Source organism: Scyliorhinus torazame, chromosome 12 (genome assembly GCF_047496885.1).
Source record: "Scyliorhinus torazame isolate Kashiwa2021f chromosome 12, sScyTor2.1, whole genome shotgun sequence".
Classification (NCBI taxonomy): Eukaryota; Metazoa; Chordata; class Chondrichthyes; order Carcharhiniformes; family Scyliorhinidae; genus Scyliorhinus; species Scyliorhinus torazame.
The window spans coordinates 32,138,769-32,159,544 of record NC_092718.1 but is presented as its reverse complement, the minus strand read 5'-3'; the positions used below and the strand labels follow the sequence as shown (position 1 = coordinate 32,159,544).

General features: G+C 47.0%; 1 protein-coding gene across 3 annotated transcripts in view; it reads right to left on the bottom strand.

The window, feature by feature from the left end:
• Nucleotides 1-298: 298 nt before the first annotated feature.
• cyp19a1a (cytochrome P450, family 19, subfamily A, polypeptide 1a) overlaps nt 299-20,776 on the bottom strand; it is a 38,442-nt gene continuing 17,964 nt past the window's right edge. For all 3 annotated transcript variants that reach the window (XM_072470623.1, XM_072470625.1, XM_072470626.1), the window contains 4 exons: nt 18,427-18,541; nt 14,559-14,721; nt 7,155-7,396; nt 299-2,124 (listed from right to left, as the gene is read on the bottom strand). In XM_072470623.1, coding sequence (XP_072326724.1) covers nt 1,885-2,124; nt 7,155-7,396; nt 14,559-14,721; nt 18,427-18,541 — 760 coding nt within the window. In that variant the 3' untranslated portion in view covers nt 299-1,884. The remainder of the gene's footprint in view (nt 2,125-7,154; nt 7,397-14,558; nt 14,722-18,426; nt 18,542-20,776) is intronic.

Sequence of the window (20,776 nt, the reverse complement as noted above, 5' to 3'; positions counted from 1 at the left end):
AGTCCCAAAGGATCATGGGCATCCCCCCCGCCCCCATCAGAGAGACATTTGTCGCTACTCATAAATGTGAGGGCAACGTGAGGAGATAGGGCTACATTGAACTACCAGAGCCTGTACGGTGATGAACCTGCGCAGGTAGCATTATTCTGCATCACAATCTAGCCAACTGGGGGTAACGGAACACCAGCTATGAGGTGGAGGACAGTCGAGTGGCAGCTTTGCTTTCAAAGTGCCATTACATTTGTAAATACCACAATAGTACCGCGTGTGTTCAAAATAAGGGAGAAAAGATTGCAGGTTGAGCCACACAACAACTTTATTGTAGCTTCATCCAAATGGAGACCTGGCATTCTGCCCCAATGGAGCAGGTGCTGTCAAAAATGCTCGGAATACTGAACACTTCAAAAAGATTTTTTTTGTCTGGCACAAAATTGTAAATCAAGGTACAAAACTATAATGTCTGTAAAACAGTAGACTATACCATTCATGATTGATTATAACATCTCCATGATTATAACATCTCCATGCAGTATGAAAAATATTTTGTCACCTCCTAATTGAGGAGCTTTTTTGTTTCGGTTTTCAATCTTTGAAGAAAAGACATTTGAAATCCACTCTGCAGAGTGAGCCTGATTGTCTCCATCTCCAGCTGCACTGGAACCAGACCACAGGGGGAAGGTTTCTCTCTGCCCTCGAGGGAGCAGACTTGCAAATCTGTGAGGTATATGCTACTAGTATCTCCAACACACTCCATAGAATGGAATTCACCCTCTTCCCCGAACACAGAATGGAATTTGCCTTCTCTTCTCAACACAGAGTGGAATAACGTTGCCCTTGGCTTTACTATAACCTAAGTTTCTTTCTTTTGATTAGGTCACTTACCACTCGCTTTTCTCTTTTTAAAATTCAGAGTACCCAATTATTTTTTTTTCTCAATAAGGGCCAATTTAGCATGGCCAATCCACCTACCCTGCACATCTTTGGGTTGCGGGGTGAGGCCCACGCAGACACGGGGAGAATTTGCAAACTCCACACGGACAGTGACCCGGGGCTGGGATCGAATCCTGGTCCTCGGCGCCGTGAGGCAACGGTGCTAACCACTGTGCCACCGTGCTGCCTCCCACTCGCTTTTCTAAAGATATTCCCTCTCTCTCTTTTCTGATCTCTGTGGGTCAGACATTAATTAAGGTCGTGATTTCATTTCCTTATCTCTATATTCTTATCTACATCCATTAACTTAGTGTAATGCAGTTGTGTGCATATATATCTATATTATGCATATCATATATAAAATATATCTAGACACACGAGTATAGAAAAGGTTAAATAAGAAACTGATTCTCAAAACGTGATCTGTCAAACTGAACTGAATGTTGAAAATAATTGTTTTTTTCAATTCCATTGTCACATTTCCCTCCTCCTTGATTCTTCAGGTCCCCAATACATCAAAAATGTTTCTTTCTTCTGCTGAAAAAAACCCCCTTGATCAGGCCTTTGGACCTTGTCACACAGGTGGACAGACAATGGTGCTCTGTGACTACCATTCATGTGTTGATTTTTACCGGCCTCACCTCTCACTCACTCACTCCTGTTGCTCCACCTAGTGGCCTGGCTGAGTCCTGGAGAGGGTCGACGGTGATGGCAGACAGAAGCAACAACATATAATAATCCGTGATTGCAAACTAGAGTGCTCTATTTCAAGACTATTAGTGGATCTAAAGAGGGAAAAATCTTCTACCATTTAAGATTTGGATCCTAATTCTAACCGGCACTTTGGTTCAACTTGATGAAACGATGGCAGATTGTATTTGGGTGATTTCATTATGGTCACTGCACCATCCCGATGAAACCTTGTGCATGCTACTTGCGTAAGAAATTGGGATCTTAGGCTGCTGCTTGATTCCTTGGGGTAAAAATCATTCTGAGACGAGAGTGCGACTCGTTGGGATGGTAGGACAAGTCGTTGTTATTTTTGATATTTTCTAGGGTGCTTCCATTATGTGAGTGTACTCTGTACCTCTTCAACATGGTCACCAAGATACCTTTCATCATCACCATGGCGATATATTTTCCCACACAAGACCGCGGGCCACAGCCAAATGGCTGGAAATAGCGATGAGGAACCTGTAAATACAGGAGAGTTAGAGCTACCTTTTGCTTGTGCAGATGAAGCATGTGATTTTTTAAATTAAAATTGTGGCCATGTACAATATAAGTTTCTACAAGGTTTAAATCCCAATCTTTGCCACTATCTGGAACATATCATAGAATTTACAGTGCAGAAGGACATGTCAAAAATTCAGAGATTTGCTAAAATCTTTGGACTGTGAACAAGTGCTGAGTAATTCCTGAATTTGCGGCTGGCTCAGTTTGACTTTCGGATGCCCCTGAGGATGAAACAAATGCCAAGGTAACTTTGCATCCCTTTGCCACCGAGGCCCCTTTTCACTGCTTATGCCCGAATTCCTGTTATGTGCCCTTGGCAGGGCGAGGCTTGCAGAATGGTTACAGGACACAATGAGACCAGTCGACCCATCGAGCCTGTGCCACCTCTCTGCATGAGCAATTTATCTGGTCCTGTTCCCCTGCTCTTTCCCCACCGACTAGAAAATAATGTCCCTTCGGTATCCTTAGCCAATTCCCTTTTGAAAGCCCAGATTGAATCTGCCTCCACCAGTCTTTCAGGCAGTTCATTCCAGGAGGGAGCCACTCGCTGTGTAAAAATGTTTTCAACATGTCACTTTTGTTCTTTTGCCAATCACCTTAAACCTGTGTACTCTAGTTCCCAACCCTTCTGCCAATGGGAATAATTCTTCTCTATCTAGTCTGTCTAGACACCATAACATTTTGAAAATCTGTCAAATTATCTCTTGATCTTCTTTTCTATAAGGAGAAGTTGTCAGGCTATGGCGAGTAGGGCACTGCAAGGATCAGATGTTATGATTATATCAATAATTATATCAATGATTCAGATGTTGGGACCAAATGTAACAATTCCAAGTTCACGGATGATATAAAGCTAGACGGGAATGTGTTTGGTGAGAGATTGATACATTTCTGACTAACAATAATGTAAAGCATAATGGGGATGGTGGGTGGTAAAAGGCATTGAAGTGCTTGATCAGCCTTGAAATGAAATGAAATGAAAATCGCTTATTGTCACAAGTAGGCTTCAAATGAAGTTACTGCGAAAAGCCCCTTGTCGCCACATTCCGGCGCCTGTTCGGGGAGGCTGTTACGGGAATTGAACCGTGCTGCAGGCCTGCCTTGGTATGCTTTCAAAGCCAGCGATTTAGCCCTGTGCTAAACCAGCCTCTAATCACATTGAATGATTGAGCAGGCTCAACGGGCTGAATGGCCTCCTCCTATTCCCATGTTCTTATTTTTCTCGCAACCCCAGCTGCTTCCTCAGTCTCTATGGAAATTAAGTCCCTCAACCCTGTAACTCTTTTCTGGACTCTCTCTAAAGCTTTTACATCCTTCCTAAAATGTGTTACTCAAAATTGGACACAGTACTTTAGTTGAGGCTGAAGCTGGGTTTTACAAAGGCTCATTATAACCTCCCTGTTTTTCTACTCTATGGGCGGGATTCTCCGGCAGTGCCTGCCCGGAGACTGGAATTTCCCGCCTGATGTCAATGGTCCCCGTCCCGCCCCTGACGATCTTATGGCAGGCGGGGTGGTAGAATCCATCCCAATATCGCTATTTGGAATAGTAAGAAGTCTTACAACACCAGGTTAAAGTACAACAGGTTTGTTTCGAATCACTAGCTTTCGGTGCACAGCTCCTTCATCAGGTGAGTGAAGATGTGGACTCCACAACCATGTACATAGACAAAGTCAATGATGCATGATACTTAGAATGTGAGTCTTTGCAGGTAATTAAGTCTTTACAGGTCTATTTAGAATGCACAGGATACCATATGCGTTTTAAACCAATTCCTCAATCTGCCCTGCCACCTTCAATGATTTGTGCACTTATACGTCCGGGTCCCTGTGATCCTGTGCCCCCCTATAGTATTGTACCTTTTAGTTTATATAATTGGCAAATGACCTCCCTCCTCCTTCTGAGCTGTTAGAAATCTAAAGGTTAAAAGCTCAGTGTGTTTGCCTTCAGGGAGCCAGATAGATTAAGAACAACTCCAGTTTGATCATCACTCTACACTCTGTTGCCGAATTCTCTCAGCGTGACAGTGGGAATATTACAGTTGTCCTCAGTGTTCTTGGTTTAGGGTAAATTGACCTCCGCTTTTTGCTATTAATTTTCCAGGAATCCTTGCTGAAAGAACATGGGCGGGATTCTCCGCCCCGCCACATTTCTGCCCCCGACCGGCCAGCGGGATTCTCCGTTATGCCAGCCGGTCAGTGGGGTTTCCCATTGTGGGGCAGCCCCACGCTGCCGGGAAACCCCCGGGCGCCGGCATAACAGGGAATCACCCCGGCGGAGAATCCCGGCACATGTGCTCTGTTGTCAGTTGAAAGCGAGGATCTGACTTGCCTATCTTAATCTTCAAGACCAAATATTTTGCTGATCCTCACTATCAATCAACAATGGCTCCTGTCATAATATGCCCCCATGCACATCATGAGGTAAAAACAGGCAGTGACAGACACCCTGGTTAGCCAATTAACGTACAGGACAGAACACAACCAATCACCAGACAGAACACCAGAGGGGAGCTTCCAACTACACGCGAGGCATCAGCACTCCGCCTTTTCCACTGGTGACAACTGTAGTGACAGTCAGGGTGTATATATCAGTCAGCACCTTCTACAGGTGGATCAGAGCTAGCCTGGTCCAGTAAGCTAGAGTTAGTACACCTAGAGTAGGAGAGTGTCAACCCACAGCCAGCTGTGTGCATTGTTACAGAAGTTCAATAAATCGTATTGAACCAACGCCTACGTTTGGTGTATGCTTTACCGTTCATCTCCATCCTGTTGCAGTCCGTGTTACCCCAGGGTGAATAACACAACAGCTCCTTGAAGCAAGGTCCCAATACCATGAAACCAAACCCCAGCAAGAGAGCCAATGCTATTGGAACATAGAGAGGGGAAGATAAACTGGCCCCAAATAAAATCCCGGTACGTACAAATTACTTGGAAAGAAAAGGGGCTGGTTTAGCACAGTGGGCTAAAGCAGAACAAGGCAGCAGAGTGGGTTCAATTCCCGTACCGGCCTTCCCGAATAGGCGCCGGAATGTGGCAACTCTGGGCTTTTCACAGTAACTTCATTGAAGCCTACTTGTGACAATAAGCGGTTATTATTTTTTAAAGTGAAACAAAAGCAGTTCACAATTTCTTTGGGGGAAAAATGTTATTGTTGAAATCAGATATCAGGACCGTGACTGTGCAACGGCTCTGGTAAAATATTAAAAGGAAGCCGTTTAACAGGTTTCTTTGCAAAGAAAGCAACATTACTACTTTATGACACCAATAATATTTTAGAAGTTCTAAGGGAGGTAATGTTCCCTTTGTCATGCAATAGACCAGCTGTTTCCAACCAGAATTTCTGGAACAAAATTGGTATCTTGCGATAGCTGCCACAGTAATTTGTACTAATGTGGTAGTTCTGTTTTCCATCTGAGTCGTTCAAGAGATGAAAAACCCAGCAGGTCTGACAGCATCAGTGGGAGAGAGAAACCGATAGGAGTCTTTTTTGGAACCGCGTATAAGAACCTGAATAATCTTGACAAGGTGGAAGTGGAATGGATGTTTCCTCTTGTTGGTGGTTGCCCCCAGAACTAAGGGACAAATTTAAAATCAGGAGTCTGTCTTTTAGAACAGAGATGATGAGAACAGTTTCCTCTCAGGGGGTTGTGTGAGTTTGGAACTCTCTGCCTCAGAAGGCAGTGGAGGTGGGTGTTCGGGCCGGAAAGTGGAGCTGAGTCCACATACGATCAGCCATGATCTCATTGAATGGTGGAGCAGGCTCGAGGGGCCAGATGGCCTACTCCTGCTCCTAGTTCTTATGTTCTTATGTGGGTGCATGGAATATTTTTTTAATACTAATAATCTTTATTGTCACAAGTAGGCTTACATTAACACTGCAATGAAGTTACTGTGAAAAGCCCCTAGTCACCACATTCCGGCGTTTTTTCGGGTACACAGAAGGGAAATTCAGGGTGTCCAAATTACCTAACAGCACGTCTTTCACGTCTTAGAACATAGAACATAGAACAATACAGCGCAGTACAGGCCCTTCGGCCCACGATGTTGCACCGAAACAAAAGCCATCTAACCTACACTATGCCATTATCATCCATATGTTTATCCAATAAACTTTTAAATGCCCTCAATGTTGGCGAGTTCACTACTGTGGACTTGTTTAGAAAGAAGGTTTAAAAAGAGTTGATTGGAACGAAGCTGCAAATGCCCACAGTAGGTTCACAAGAGGTCTACTGACACATGCGCAGGTTTAATTCATGTGGAGGCTAACTTTGCGGAGAACTGGGTGGCTGGAAGCAAACCAAGACTGTTAATTGAGGGCCCCAACTTGTCTTGCTGCCCATGAGCAAGGAAAACTATTAGAATTCAATCCAACAACCGACTATGCGGAGTTCCTGTATCAATCCAATTCTGTTTTCTCACAGTAAACAACTACAATTTTCACTGGCATTGGCGTCAGGCAAAACTTTTGCATCACTTATTTTGGATTGGCGCTGCCATCTTTGTACATCAGATGTGCAGCCGACAATGCTTTTAACAGATTGCACCAATTTAAGTCAACCCATCCGACATTGTGCCGCTGTCTTCATCACTGAAAGCACTGGAGCAAACCCTATGCTGAATCTGCACCGAAGTAGACGGGAATTTATTTTATTTTGTGTTTATGGGATGTGAACATTGCTGGTAAGGTTAGGATTTATTTGCCATCCCTAATTGCCTCCCGAGAAGGTGGTGGGGTGAGCCCGAGCTAGCCAAGGAAACTACTCTTGATAGTGTTACTTTCTATATGTTGGCCTCATGACTCGGAGCGTCACCCAAGCATGAAGTAGTGGACACAAGTACGCATGCTACAATGGACAGAAAAAGTCAGCATGTACCTACCAAAAGATCACTTCACATGTACTGAATATTGACAGTATTTATGAAGTTAGAAGATTACGTAAGCCTGTTACATGCAAAGCTCAATTTTCAGCAAGTGTGGGTACTCACATTTTGTGCAAAGTTTTCCAGGTTGAATTCATTTGGCTTGAGAAAGAATTCGACTTTGTGCATGCGGCCCAGGTTAAGGATGATGTTGGTGCCTTTTTTGACTGGATAGCCATCAATCACATCGTCTTTAAGTGCCTTGCGCATGGTGAAGTCCACCACAGGCTGGTATCTCATGCTCTCGTTAATAAAGCTCTCCACAGTCTTCAGCTGCTGCAGGTCACTGTTCTGCACTTCCCGTTCCCCTAGGAATGATGAAGGGAAGAGTGTAATCCAGCCTAGCATCTGGTTTGCACTGCTGTGTATGTACTAACTAGAAAAAGCGTGATTATAGTTCCCACTGATTTTACATAATCGGAAATGAGAAAAATGGTCTGATGACAGATCCACGGAGACTGAATGCTCAGTAATCGTATGTTGTAGAAGTATTTGAGTTCCCACTGTGAAGCAGTGCTTGCTGTAGTGTCAGGTGTGGCTCAGTGGGGAGCACTCTTCTCTCTGACTCATGAGGTTTTGGGTTCAAGTCCAATTCCTGGACTGGAACACAAAAAATGAAAACGTGACACTCCAATACAGTACATAATAAAATCCCAAGAGTGCAAAGAAGGAGGCCATTCGGCCCATCGAGTCAGCACTCACCCTCTGAAAGAGAACCCTATTTTGGCCCACTCGTCCGCCCTATCCCTGTAATCCCACCTAACCTTTTGTACACTGAGGGATAATTTAGCGTGGCCAATCCACCTAACCTGCACATCTTTGGACTGTGGGAGGAAACCACACAGACATGGGGAGAAAGTGCAAACTCAGCACATACATTCGCCCAAGGCTGGAATTGAAACTGGGTCTCTGGCTCTGTGAGGCAGCAGTGCTAACCACTGTGTCGTCTCTGATTCTTGAGTGCTGTCTCTCTGACAAGATGTTAAACCGAGGACCTATTTGCATAAATATCCCATGACACTATTTTGAAGAAAGGACAGGGCGGTCTGGGAGTGCTGGCCAATATTTATCTCTGAACCAACATCAAAAATCATATTGTCACATAGCTGAGCATGGGAGCTTGCTGTGTGTAAATTGTTCCATACATTACAACCGTGACTATAGGTTAATAGTACTTCACTGGCTGTAAACCACCTGGGACATCTTGTCAGCTGTGAAAGGTGCTATATAAAGGCAAGTTTCTTTTTCTGTACCCATTCTCAGTCCATAATGGGCATACAAGTAATAGGCCAATGTGCAGCTAGTGCAACAGCGGAGAGTGTGTTAGACTAAACTGAAATGAAATGAAATGAAAATCGCTTATTGTCACAAGTAGGCTTCAAGTGAAGTTACTGTGAAAAGCCCCTAGTCGCCACATCTGGCGCCTGTTCGGGGAGGCTGTTACGGGAATCGAACCGTGCTGCTGGCCTGCCTTGGTCTGCTTTCAAAGCCAGCGATTTAGCCCTGTGCTAAAACTGTGGGCAGATTAAATAGTAAGGGTTAATAGGATGTGATAGTTGGACGGGGCAAGGTAAATGAAGCAGTAGAGGATTCAGGGTGCGATTCAGCGACCCAGTCGCTCCCGGCCCGGATCCAGGCGCAATGGGTAAATCGTGCTCCGTGCCAGGCTGATCGCATGTCCCCCAACTCACCCCTCCCCACTCTCCCTCCCCCAGTGTGATCTGGATCCTGCCCTCACTAGGCGTCATCCAGATACGCATATTTAAATTAGCCTAATGGCTCACTTAAATACCCGGAAGCCGGATTCACCCGGCACCCGGGGGTTAACGACCACACCTGTGAGGCCAGGGGTAATGGCACCTCAGGGGGTCTCGTAGGCCATTTGAGATCCCTGGGTGGTTGGGGACAGGGTACCCTGGCATTACCCCCTGGCAGCGGACAATTTTGTACTGCCAGCCTGGCACCTTAGCACTGCCACCCAGACAGCCTGGTAGTGCCAGGGCACCTGTGTGGCTCTGCCAGGGCACCCGGGGACTACCAGGGTGCAAAGGCTGGCAGTACCAAGGTGCCCAGATGCCAAGTTGGCAGTGCCAAGAGCCGCAACACAGTTGGGGGGGGGGGGGGGGAGGGGGGAGTGGGAACCAGAAAGTGAGGGGGGGCATGAAAGGGGGGTTAAGGAAAGATCGGGGCAGCTAATCAAAATGGCGCCCCGATCTGAGTTTGCCGGCCGTGTGAAATCATGAAAGGGGCAACACCCGAGATTTCTCCTTCAAATGAGTGAGGTTCAATCTCAAAAAGGTGATGAAAGCGAACAGAAAGATTATTTACAGAGCTCCACACCAGTGAGACTTGGCAGTACAGGTGGGACATTGAATTAAGAACCTCTTTTAAGGCTATTCACAGGCAGGATAGTAAGAGTAATTAAACCAAAATCAATTACATTTGGACTTTGCGTTATTGTAATTTAATGGCAAGACACTAAGTTAATGAAACCACAGCATTTACTCTCTGCAGTAAATGGCTTTGGCGAAACCAAGGACATGAGGACACTGTGTACTGAAACAAAAGCAAGGATCGGTGCCATCAGGAATTGCGGAAGCATCATTGTCACCAAAAAAACACTTGAGTTGGCATTCTAGACACTATGTCATTGTCCCTGTATTTGTTCTTCTTCAAATAAACGAGTTGGCATTTATGTCCATCTCTTAGTCCATTGCACATCATAGAATTTGATCCTTTTTTTTTAAACATAGATTATAGCTTTGTTTTTAGGAAAACACTGATAAAATCCTTTGACAATGCAGTGCTGACTAGCCGAATGGATACTCAGTAGGTTTTCAACATGTGAAAATTGAAACAAAATATCTGTCCGGGTCAGTCCCCCGGCAGCGCAGTTTAAAACCAAAGACCGGCCGCAGAGTGACAGCAGACTGTGGGCGACACGGTGGCACTGTGGTTAGCACTGCTGCCTCTCAGCGGCAGGGACCCGGATTCGATTCCGACCTCGGGTGACTGTCTGTGTGGAGTTTGCACTTTCTCCCCGTGTCTGCGTGGGTTTCCTCCGGGTTTCCTTCCACAGTCCAGAGATGTACAGGTTAGGTGGATTGGCCTTGCTCAATTGCCACTTAGTGTCCAAAGTGTTAGGTGGGTTACGGGGTTACAGGGATAGGGTGGGGTTCTGGGCCTAGGCAGGGTGCTCTTTCGGAGAATGGCCTCCTTCTGCAATGTAGGGATTCTGTGAAGACAAAGGTGGCAGTTTCTGTATCGTTCAATCTGACTGGACATAGAAGCAATGCCCGCTACCACGTGTGATAGTAAAGAAGGAGGGTGCGATTCTCCGGTCTCGATTGAGTGGAACGAGGCCGGTGAATAGCAGGGGGTGGGGTGGGGCGGAAAACGAGAACCGCGCTGGGCGCCAAACCATTTGCGGTGCAATGAACCCGCTTCCGTAGGTGAAATCGGGATCATGCTGTAACGTGGCGACTGACCAATTATTACCACTTTAGCCCTATTTGCAGAGGGGTCGGTCACCCACAAGTCCGCCATGTCAACCCTGGAACATGTGTTCCCGTACCGGGGATAACTCTAGCCCCTGCCTGTCTGCTGACACCGACCACCCGTAACTCCCACTGACCGCGGACGCCTCTGCCCTTGTGGCTGAAGGTTATTGCTAATAGGGAATTGTCAGTCATCGTTAAGTGCGCACTTCACACATCCCAAGTGGATGCCCCTGGGTGGGCGGGCCATGTAGCATGAGGGTCTCATTGCCTAGCGTCCCCACCACACCTTGATGCATGGACACTGTGCTTGAACACTGTGGTGACCAACCTTCGATCACCCAGGGGATGTGCATGGGCAGGGTGTCTCCGGCGGGGGGGCCTTGTTTGGATGGGATGGGGCATGGGATTGGTGGACAGCCTCCATTGCGGAACAAAGGGCCAGAGGCGTCAAACTGGTTGTGGTGAGGTTATTTTAATGTACCTGGTAAAGTGTGCACCATTGCCCCACTACCCCAATGTTGCTGCCCCAATATCCCCACCCTCCCTTCCTCCCTCACCCCCAAACCCCCTACAATGCCCCCTCATCCTCAACGCACACTCCACTCCTTACCACCCCCCCCCCCCCTACCCTCGCCACCCCAGTGACGTCAGTGATTCCCGATGTGCTTGGCCTTGCTTGCTCTACCGCTACGTCTAGGTGTATTCCCAGGATGCACATCAGCTGTGGTGGCAGCCAGTTGCTTACCACATCCCGTGGCCTTCCATGCGCCTGGCTGTCGACGGCACATACACAGCTGTGCTGCCCTGTTCCAGGTGCTGGCTGCGAGATGCGGCTTCACAAGATGGATGGAGCCCGGGGGAGCTGGTGGCCACCGCCGCCAGTCCATAGGATGGGTCCGGGTTGCCATCCAGCACCCGCTTCTCCCGGTCAGTGCCCATAGGGGTTCACCTCTGGATGAACCTCATTGTAACATAATTTAATAAATTACAATATAATTAGCAAGCCCCCCACATGTTCCCCCCCTCACTTATTATTACGACAGGTTTATAAAGGTATGAATCATTCAAGGTGATTCCTGGGGGGTGCAAATGTAAGCATAGCCCGGGGGTGGAAGACGGACATTCAGGGCACTGACCCTGAATGTGCTACCCTGTGCCAGGGAGCAGTGCCTCTGGAGAGTGCCATACTGGGGGGGGGGGGGGGGGGGGGGGGGAAGGGGGGCCCGTTATGTTATTGCAGGGAGGAGGAGCCCCAATGCCTGCACTGTGGGGGGGGGGGGGCAGTGCTTTTGTTATGGGTGTGCGGATGGGGGGGTTGGAACTCTGATGCATGAGCTGTGTGGGGGTGGGAGGGGGGTTGGAAGGGGAGCCGCCGATGGTTGTGAGGGGGGGGGGGTACTTCCTGTCCATGAAGGGGGCAGGGAACGGTTGAGGGTGTTTATTTTCTGTGTTGATCGGGACGCCCTCTCGATCTCTGTGCCACCGAGCTTGCCGGCTCTATCAGGCCCAGGCCAACCAGACTGACAACAGGCGGAATTCTATGGAAACATTTCGAAGTTCTGTCACTTTTTTGGGGCCCTGGTGAGTTTCTCACCAGTTTAGCCCACACGAGGGCTCGATTCTCTCAAAAGGGAACAAGTCCCAGGGCTGGATTCTCCAATAATAGGGCTATGTCCCGACACCAGCGTAAAAACACTGGCGTTTCACTTTGGATATTCCTTAAGAAAGTCCTCAGTTATTCTCCCGTCTGCAGGTGGCTGTCAGGGCCCTGGAGTGGTTTTCGCAGCTCTGGCTGCGGATCCGGGGCCCTGCACCTCCGGTCGGGAGTCCGCGCATGCCCACGGCGGCTGCCTGCAGCGGCCACCCAATATGACATGGCAGACTCAGACCGCGGAGCGGCACCAAAAATGTAGGCCCTCCCGAGATAGTGTGCGCCCGTGATGCCCGATCGCTCCCCTGGCCGTCCATGAGGCCCCCCCCGGTGAACGATGCCCCCGCCCCCCTTCCAGGGCGGCCGCGGACTGAGTCCTCAGCCGCCACCCGACTGCCAACAGGTAGTTAGAACCACGGCGTCAGGAACTCGGCCAGTTGCGTGCAGAGGATCGCGGGGGGGGGGGGGCCCTCTGTCAATGGCCCCCTGCCTGCGCCGCGTAGTTCATGTGCGCACGATTCCGAGCAATTCTCCGGAGGCGCGGTCCGAATTTCTGTTTTTTTGGCTCCGAAAGCGGTTCGCCGCGGTGGTTCGGAGAATCCAGGCCCCCGAGTGAGCATGTTTAGCCGTGCATTTCCCGGCGCTCGCAGGAAACAATCCTGACCTCGCCCCCAGCCCGAATGCACTATGGGAGGGTTCCCGGCCCAATTGCTCGCGTGCAAATAATGCCAACGTGGAATAACCAACCTGGCACTGCCCATGCCAGCTTGCAGTGCCACATGGGTGCCTTTGGCACCTTGGCAGTGCCATCATGCCCGGGGCGGGATGCATGGTGAATCCCACCCCAGCTTTCCAAAGGCAATAAATGGAGTTGTATATTGTGAAAAGTTACAAAAAGCAATTTTCTTATGTATAAAGCAATAACCAGAAATTACAACTAAGACCAACTTTGCACAAGCAGTAGTCCCACTCTCACCTGCCTACCACTGTTCCCTTTCCGCTTCCCTGTCAAGAATATATTTTGGAAATCAGAGCGTAAATTCAATTAAAATGGTTGGAAACTCAAGCACAACATATGCCTGAAGTTTGGTTAACTGCTGCCCAGAGGTGAACCCATTGGGTTTAGACATTGAAAAATCTATGGGTTCCTTGAGTTTTGTGTCTGAGGTAAAGAATAGGGAAGATGTGTTTATAGTGATGCAAAACAACGTGTTTCGAGTTGCCCTATTCTGTAGGACTGTCTTGGGGTAGTAAGAAATCTTGCCAAGGGAATTGAGCAACAGGACAGATTGAAATAAACCAGCCCAACGTAGCGGTGGTCATGCTGACCAGACAATCAACAAATGCATTCAAGCTTAGGGCCAGCAGATTTAGGGCTGCAGGGAGGCACAAGTGTTACCCTGGCAGTGAGGTTGGGAGGAAGGCTAGTTATGGATCTGAGTGGGACATGAATGAGGGACATACATTCCCAGGTGCCTGGATGTCATTTGTCACTTTAAACTCTGCTGTGAGCAAAATGGAAGCCAGATTGAAGGGTCTCAATTGATAATGGCAAGAGGAAAGGCAATTTTACAGGAGATTGATGTAATTTTGGGAACAGCAGGCAACTGACCACTGAATGATTAAACATAGAATCCCGTCAGTGCAGAAGGAGGCCATTTAGCCCAGTCTGCACTGATCCTCTGAAAGAGCACCCCACCTAGACCCCCCCCCCATCCTTTCCCCGGGAGCCCTATGTAACCGGCACATCCTTGGATACTAAGGGGCAATTTTCACATGGTCAATCCACCTAACCTGCACATCTTTAGACTAACAGGTTTGTTTCAAATCACTCGCTTTCGGAGCACTGCTCCTTCCTCAGGTGAATGAAGAGGTAGGTTCCAGAAACATATATATAGACAAAGTCAAAGCTGCAAGACACTTTGAAGTGAAGTCGTCTTGCATCTTTGACTTTGTCTATATATATGTTTCTGGAACCCACCGCTTCATTCACCTGAGGAAGGAGCAGTGCTCCGAAAGCTAGTGATTCAAAACAAACCTGTTGGACTTTAACCTGGTGTTGTAAGACTTCTTACTGCGCTCACCCCAGTCCAACGCCGGCATCTCCACATCATCTTTAGACTTTGGGATTAAACCAGAACACCCTACACACACATTTTACCCAAACAAATCTGCTTGTACGTCGGTTGACGTGGCTGATTGAAATTCCGGAAAGAAACAAAATTCAACCACAGGATTCAAACACTGAGATGATTCAAACACAAGAAACTGTGGTCATTGAATCTGTTTTTTTTTTACAATTTCTCTCAAGTATCATACCTGTAACTGCCTGAATCTCTTCAACTATTTTCTTCTCCACTTCAGGGTGCTGTGCAATAAGCATTAGCATAAAAAAGATGCTGACAGACATTGTGTCTGGTCCTGCTATCAGAATTTCGAGCACGCACTGCCTCACGTTGTCCGCAGTCAGTTTTCCATGTGTCTACAGAACAGCAGAAAGGCAACTTTATCTTGGCACCAGTAAACTTGATGTGAGCATTTTATTAGCAAGCATGACAAGCCACAGTGAGTGATGCCAAAATGGAGATGTTCGCAGTTATCTAATGTGAGAGATGAACAAAAATACAAATATGGAAAAGAGTTTTACTGCCAGGTGATTACCTGCCTCACCAATAAATAAATCAAAGAGGGCTGATCATTAAAGGTTCGTTGTAGTTGAATAAAAATATAGTAATTTGCATTTGATTTGCGGTCTACTTCATTCTGCCTCTTTCTGCTGATGCTGTAATCAAGGCAGGTAATTCACTCCCATTTTCTACCAGTGTCAAACCGTAGCTGCCATTAGTGAGCAGAGATTAGTTTGGCTTCACACAGTCTGCTGACCTCAGAATCAGCATCATTGGAAGATACAAGTTCAGCATGCGGTAATCATGCTGCAGACCCGGTTGCAATCATTGTAGACCACAGGACGAGCAAACTTCACTTTTCTTCTTTGCTCGCAGGTTTATTACTCAGCACATTTTCTGGAATGAGAATGACTTTGTGAATGTTATTGCCACGAGAACTGCAACCGAATTAGATTCATTTTCAAAGGTTTCCTGTCAGACGTCCTTACTCATGGCTGCTCTGAGATATTTGTCAACTCTCATGAGCCGCAGGTATTTTTCTTTTGGCTTGTTAGCTAATCTTATTTAGCCAAATTGTATGTCATTTCACCCAATCTTTTCAAACGTTATATCCGGTTTGCATCAGACGGATGAGACCCATAGGATGAGAGTGAGACCATATACTGTACAGCATTTCTTGTACAAACCTCGTGAAATTGTGGTTGAAAAATTAAGTCATTTGTAATTAATTATTTCCACATTAATTTAATGGTTCATGATGATAAAAAGGCCTCAGTGTGGAATTGATGGTGGCACAGTGGTATTGTCACTGGACTAGTAATCCAGAGACCCAGGCTAATGCTCTGGGGACACGGGTTCGAATCCCACCATGGCAGATGGTGGAATTTGAATTCAATAAAACACCTGAGTGTGAAACCATTATCGTAAAAGCTCATCTGGTTCACTCATGGCCTTTAGGGCAGGAAGGGGCAACGTGGCACAGTGGTTAACACTGCTGCCTCACAGTATCAGGGACCTGGGTTCAAGTCCGGCCTTGGGTGACTGTCTGTGCGGAGTCTGCACGTTCTCCCCGAGTCTGTGTGGATTTCCTCTGGGTGCTCTGGTTTCCTCCCACAGTCCAAAGACGTGCAGGTTAGGTGGATTAGCCAAGTGTTCAAAAAAAAAGGTTAGGTGGGGTTACAGGAATAGGGCAGCACCTGGGTGGGGTACTCCTTCAGAGGGTTGATGCAGACTCATTGGACCGAATGGCCTCCTTCTGCAGTGTAGGGATTCTATGATACACACACCTGCCATCCTCACCTGCTCTGATCTACATGTGACTCCAGACCCTCAGCAAAAAGGTTGTCTCTTTTTGTTTAGCTTAGCTAGAAAAATGTAAAAATATGTAACAATTGGCTCTGGAATCCCTGGGAGAAGCAGCCAAGTTTCATATTTTTGATTATTATCCAGTGACTTCTGTTGGAAAGTTATCTGCCCTCACTGATAATACTTACCGATAAACGGCGATCTGACTGGGGGACGGAGGATTGGCTGTCATAAGAACAGAAATCTGATGGACTTGTGGCCCTGGGATAACCATGCTCGCTGCCTTGAGTCAGCAACATGAGGGGAGCAAGTAAGGCAACTGGATGGCAAAAGGTGCAGGTGACAAGAGAACAAATAGAAGTTTAATTTACCTCAAAGTGAATAGTTTTGAAAAAAAATGATAATATAAATAGAAAGTGCAGAGAGGAGAAATACGGTTAGAAACAAAGGGTTGACAATCTAAAGTGTTGAAATGGAAAAACAAGCAAAAAGACAAGAGATATTCATAACAAAACAAACGGAAGAATGCTTCCTCGTGTGGGGAAGAGCAACATTAGAGGCCATCAGTGTAAATTTAATGGGAAGCGAAGCTGAACCAAATGTGAAAAGGAGGGGGATAGAGAGGTAAAGCTGAATTGATGAGAAGGGGCATCAATAATATGCATTCAATAGTGTCCTAGGCCAAACCTGTCATAATATACACCAGTATATCATGGGGCAGACACACACTGATGGACACACAGTGAGACCAATCAACATACACAACACTGCAGCCAATCACCAGTGAGAGCACATGCACTATAAAGACAGGGGACATCAGAGTTCCCGCTCATTCGAGTAGCAGCTCGCTAGGAGCACAGAGCTCACAGCCCGCTACACAGACATTCACCATGTGCTGAGTGCATCAACTGGTTAGGACAAGGCAAGGATCTTTAGTTAAAGCTGGTATCGTATTTACCCACAGTTAAAGTATGTTTAAATAGTGTTGCACTACTTCAAGTGTTGGTGACCTGTATGTGATCCAGAACACCCAACATATCAAAACCATCTTCAGCTGCTTCATCAAAAACCTCATAAGGTCAGGAGTGGGGATGTTCGCTGAAGTTTGCACAATGTTCAGCAACATTTGAGACTCTTCAGATACTGAAGCAGTCCGTGTCCAAACACATCAAGACCTGGACAATATCCAGGCTTTGGCCGAGTAGAGGCAAGTAACATTCGTCCCACACAAGTGCCAGGTGATGACCATCTCCAGCAAGAGAGAATCTAACCATCGCCCTTTGACATTCAATGGCATTCCCATCACTGAATTCCCTACTATCAACATTCAGGGGTTACCATTGACTAGCCACATTAATACTATGGTTACAAGAACAGGCCAGAAGCTAGGGAATCCTATGGTGAATGACTCACTTCTTGATTCCCCAAAGGCTGTCCACCATCTACAAGGCACAAGTCAGGAGTGTGATGGAATACTCTCCACTTGCCTGGAGGAGTGCAGCTCCAACAACACTCAAGAGATTCAACACCATCCAGGACAAATCAGCCTGATTAATTGACACCTCATCCACAAACATTCAATCCCTACACCACCGATGAGTACCATCTACAAGATGCACTGCAGGAAGTTAACAAGTCTCACTAGACACCAAACTCATGACCACTACCATCTAGAAGGACAAGGGGAGCAGACACATGGGAACACCACCACCTGGAAGTTCCCCTCCAAGCCATTCGTCATCGTGACTTGGAAATATATCTTTGTCGCCTGGTCAAAATCCTGGAATCCCCACCCTAGCAGCACAGTGGGTGTACCTACACCACATGGGCTGCAGCCATTCAAGAAGGCAGCTCACCACCACCTTCACAAGGGCAATTAGTGGTAGTAAATAAATGCTGCCTAGCCCACACCCCTTTCATGAATTAAAGAAACTATGGGGAAATAACCAAATATTGACAAAAGAAAATTAGTTAAACAAAATGAAAAAAAGTATGAATTAGGCAAAGAAAATGACCAAGTTAGAAGGACAGAAATATGTACCAGGAAATAAGAGAGGAATAAAATATTTTTAAATGAATTGGAATTTGAAAGCAAACTTTAAATGCCATGGTTACAAATGTGTACTGAAATAGACATCCGGGCAATATTCATGTGATATCAATGGAGTAATTGCACTGATCTCAACTTAATGATATCCTCAGATGTAACAATAACAATTTCGTTTTTATTACCATTTTCATTGACAAGTGGCTACCTGTGCAAAAATCAGGTCGGTTGCGAAGTCGGTGATGTCGTGCAGTTTTTCAGCCTCTTGCAGTTCCTGCTGTTTTTTCAGCAGCAACTCTTCCACCACATCTTGTAGATCTTGGCTGCAAAAGGAGAACATGGATTAAAATGATACTGGGCCCGAGCTCAGAATCTCATATACTTGATTTTTCCGGGAGCGGGAGAGAGGGAGGGAGCCGGAGCGCAGCGAGTGCAGCTTGGGATTCAGGTAGGTGTTTAAACTTGCCCCCAGGTTCCAGCGGCCTTCATTTTTCGGAGCGGGATTGAGAGAGGGAGCCGGAGCGCAGCGAGTGCAGCTTGGGATTCAGGTACGTGTTTAAACTTGCCCCCAGGTACCAGCGGCCTTCATTTCCGGAAGCGGGACAGAGAGAGGGAGCCGGAGCGCAGCGAGTGCAGCTTCGGAATCAGGTAGGTGCTTAAGTGGTTGATTTTTGCCTCTATTTAAGTTGGGTGGTTGCTAAACCCGAGACACTACACTTGTAGTGTCTCCCAACCTTCCACCTCCTCTAACCTAAGGGGGTGACTGAATATCAGGTAAGCTCTCTCTTTTCTTTTTCTTTTATCCGCAAGTTATAGCTTCAGATTTTCAGCGGGAGCAATGGCCAGGAGTCTGTCGGGAAGGTAAGTTTACCCTTTAAAAACTTACCTTGCAGGAGAAGCGGCCTTCAGATTTTCAGCGGGAGCAGTGGCCAGGGGTCTGTCAGGAAGGTAAGTAGCTGGGAGAAATTTAACTCTTCCTAGGTTGATAAGTATTGTGAGTGGTAAGTAAAATCCTTATTCCTTTCACTTATTCATTATTTGATATTATATTTGTAATCAGTTAAGGTAAAGTGTAAAAATGGCAGGAGATCCCAGACCCGTGTTATGCTCCTCGTGCTCAATGTGGGAGTTCAGGGACGCGGCCGATGCCCCTGACTCCTTCATGTGCGGGCAGTGTGTCCAGCTGCAGCGCCTGTTAGACCGCATGATGGCTCTGGAGCTGCGGATGGACTCACTTTGGAGCATCCGCGATGCTGAGGAGGTCGTGGATAGCATGTTCAGTGAGTTGGTCACACCGCAGATTAGGGTTGGTGAGGGAAACAGGGAATGGATGACCAAAAGGCAGAGAAAGAGCAGGAAGGCAGTGCAGGTGTCCCCTGCGGTCATCTCCCTCCAAAACAGGTATACCGTTTTGGATACTGTTGGGGGAGATGACTCACCAGGGGAAGGCAGTAGTAGCCAGGCTCATGGCATCGTAGCTGGCTCTGCTGCACAGAAGGGCGGGAAAAAGACTGGCAGGGCTATAGTCATAGGGGATTCAATCGTAAGGGGAGTAGACAGGCGTATCTGTGGTCGAAAACGAGACTCCTGAATGGTATGCTGCCTCCCGGGGGCACGGGTCAGGGATATCTCAGATCGGCTGCAGGACATACTGAAGGGGGAGGGTGAACAGCCAGTTGTCGTGGTGCACATAGGCACCAACGATATAGGTAAAAAACAGGATGAGGTCCTACAATCAGAATTTAGGGAGTTAGGAGATAAGTTAAAAAGTAGGACCTCAAAGGTAGTAATCTCAGGATTGCTACCAGTGCCACGAGACAGTCAGAGTAGAAATTCAAGAATAGTCAGAATTAATACGTGGCTTGAGAGATGGTGCAGGAGGGAGGGATTCAGATTTTTGGGACATTGGAACCGGTTATGGGGGCAGTGGGACCATTACAAATCGGATGATCTACACTTGGACAGGACTGGAACCAATGTCCTAGGGGTGCTTTTGCTAACACTGTTGGGGAGGTTTTAAACTAATGTGGCAGGGGGATGGGAACCAGATTAGGAAGTTAGAGGTCAGTAAAGAGGCAGCAACTAAAGCCAGTAAGGTACTAGATAATAAACTCAATGTGACTAAGGGGAAGAGTAGACAGGGAAGAGATGATGAACGCAAAGGGACAGGTGGTCTGAGGTGCATCTGTTTCAATGCGAGAAGTGTAGCAGGTAAGGCAGATAAACTTAGGGCTTGGATTAGTACCTGGGAATATATGATGTTATTGGTATTACGGAGACTTGGTTGAGGGAAGGGCAAGACTGGCAACTAAATATCCCAGGGTATAGATGCTTCAGGAAGGATAGAGAGGGAAGTGAAAGGGGTGGAGGAGTTGCATTACTGGTCAGAGATGATATCACAGCTATGATTAAGGAGGGCACGATGGAGGATTCGAGCACTGAGGCAATATGGGTAGAGCTAAGAAATAGGAAGGGTGTAGCAACATTGTTGGGACTTTACTACAGGCCTCCCAAAAGCGAGCGTGAAGTAGAGGTACAAATATGTAGACAGATTATAG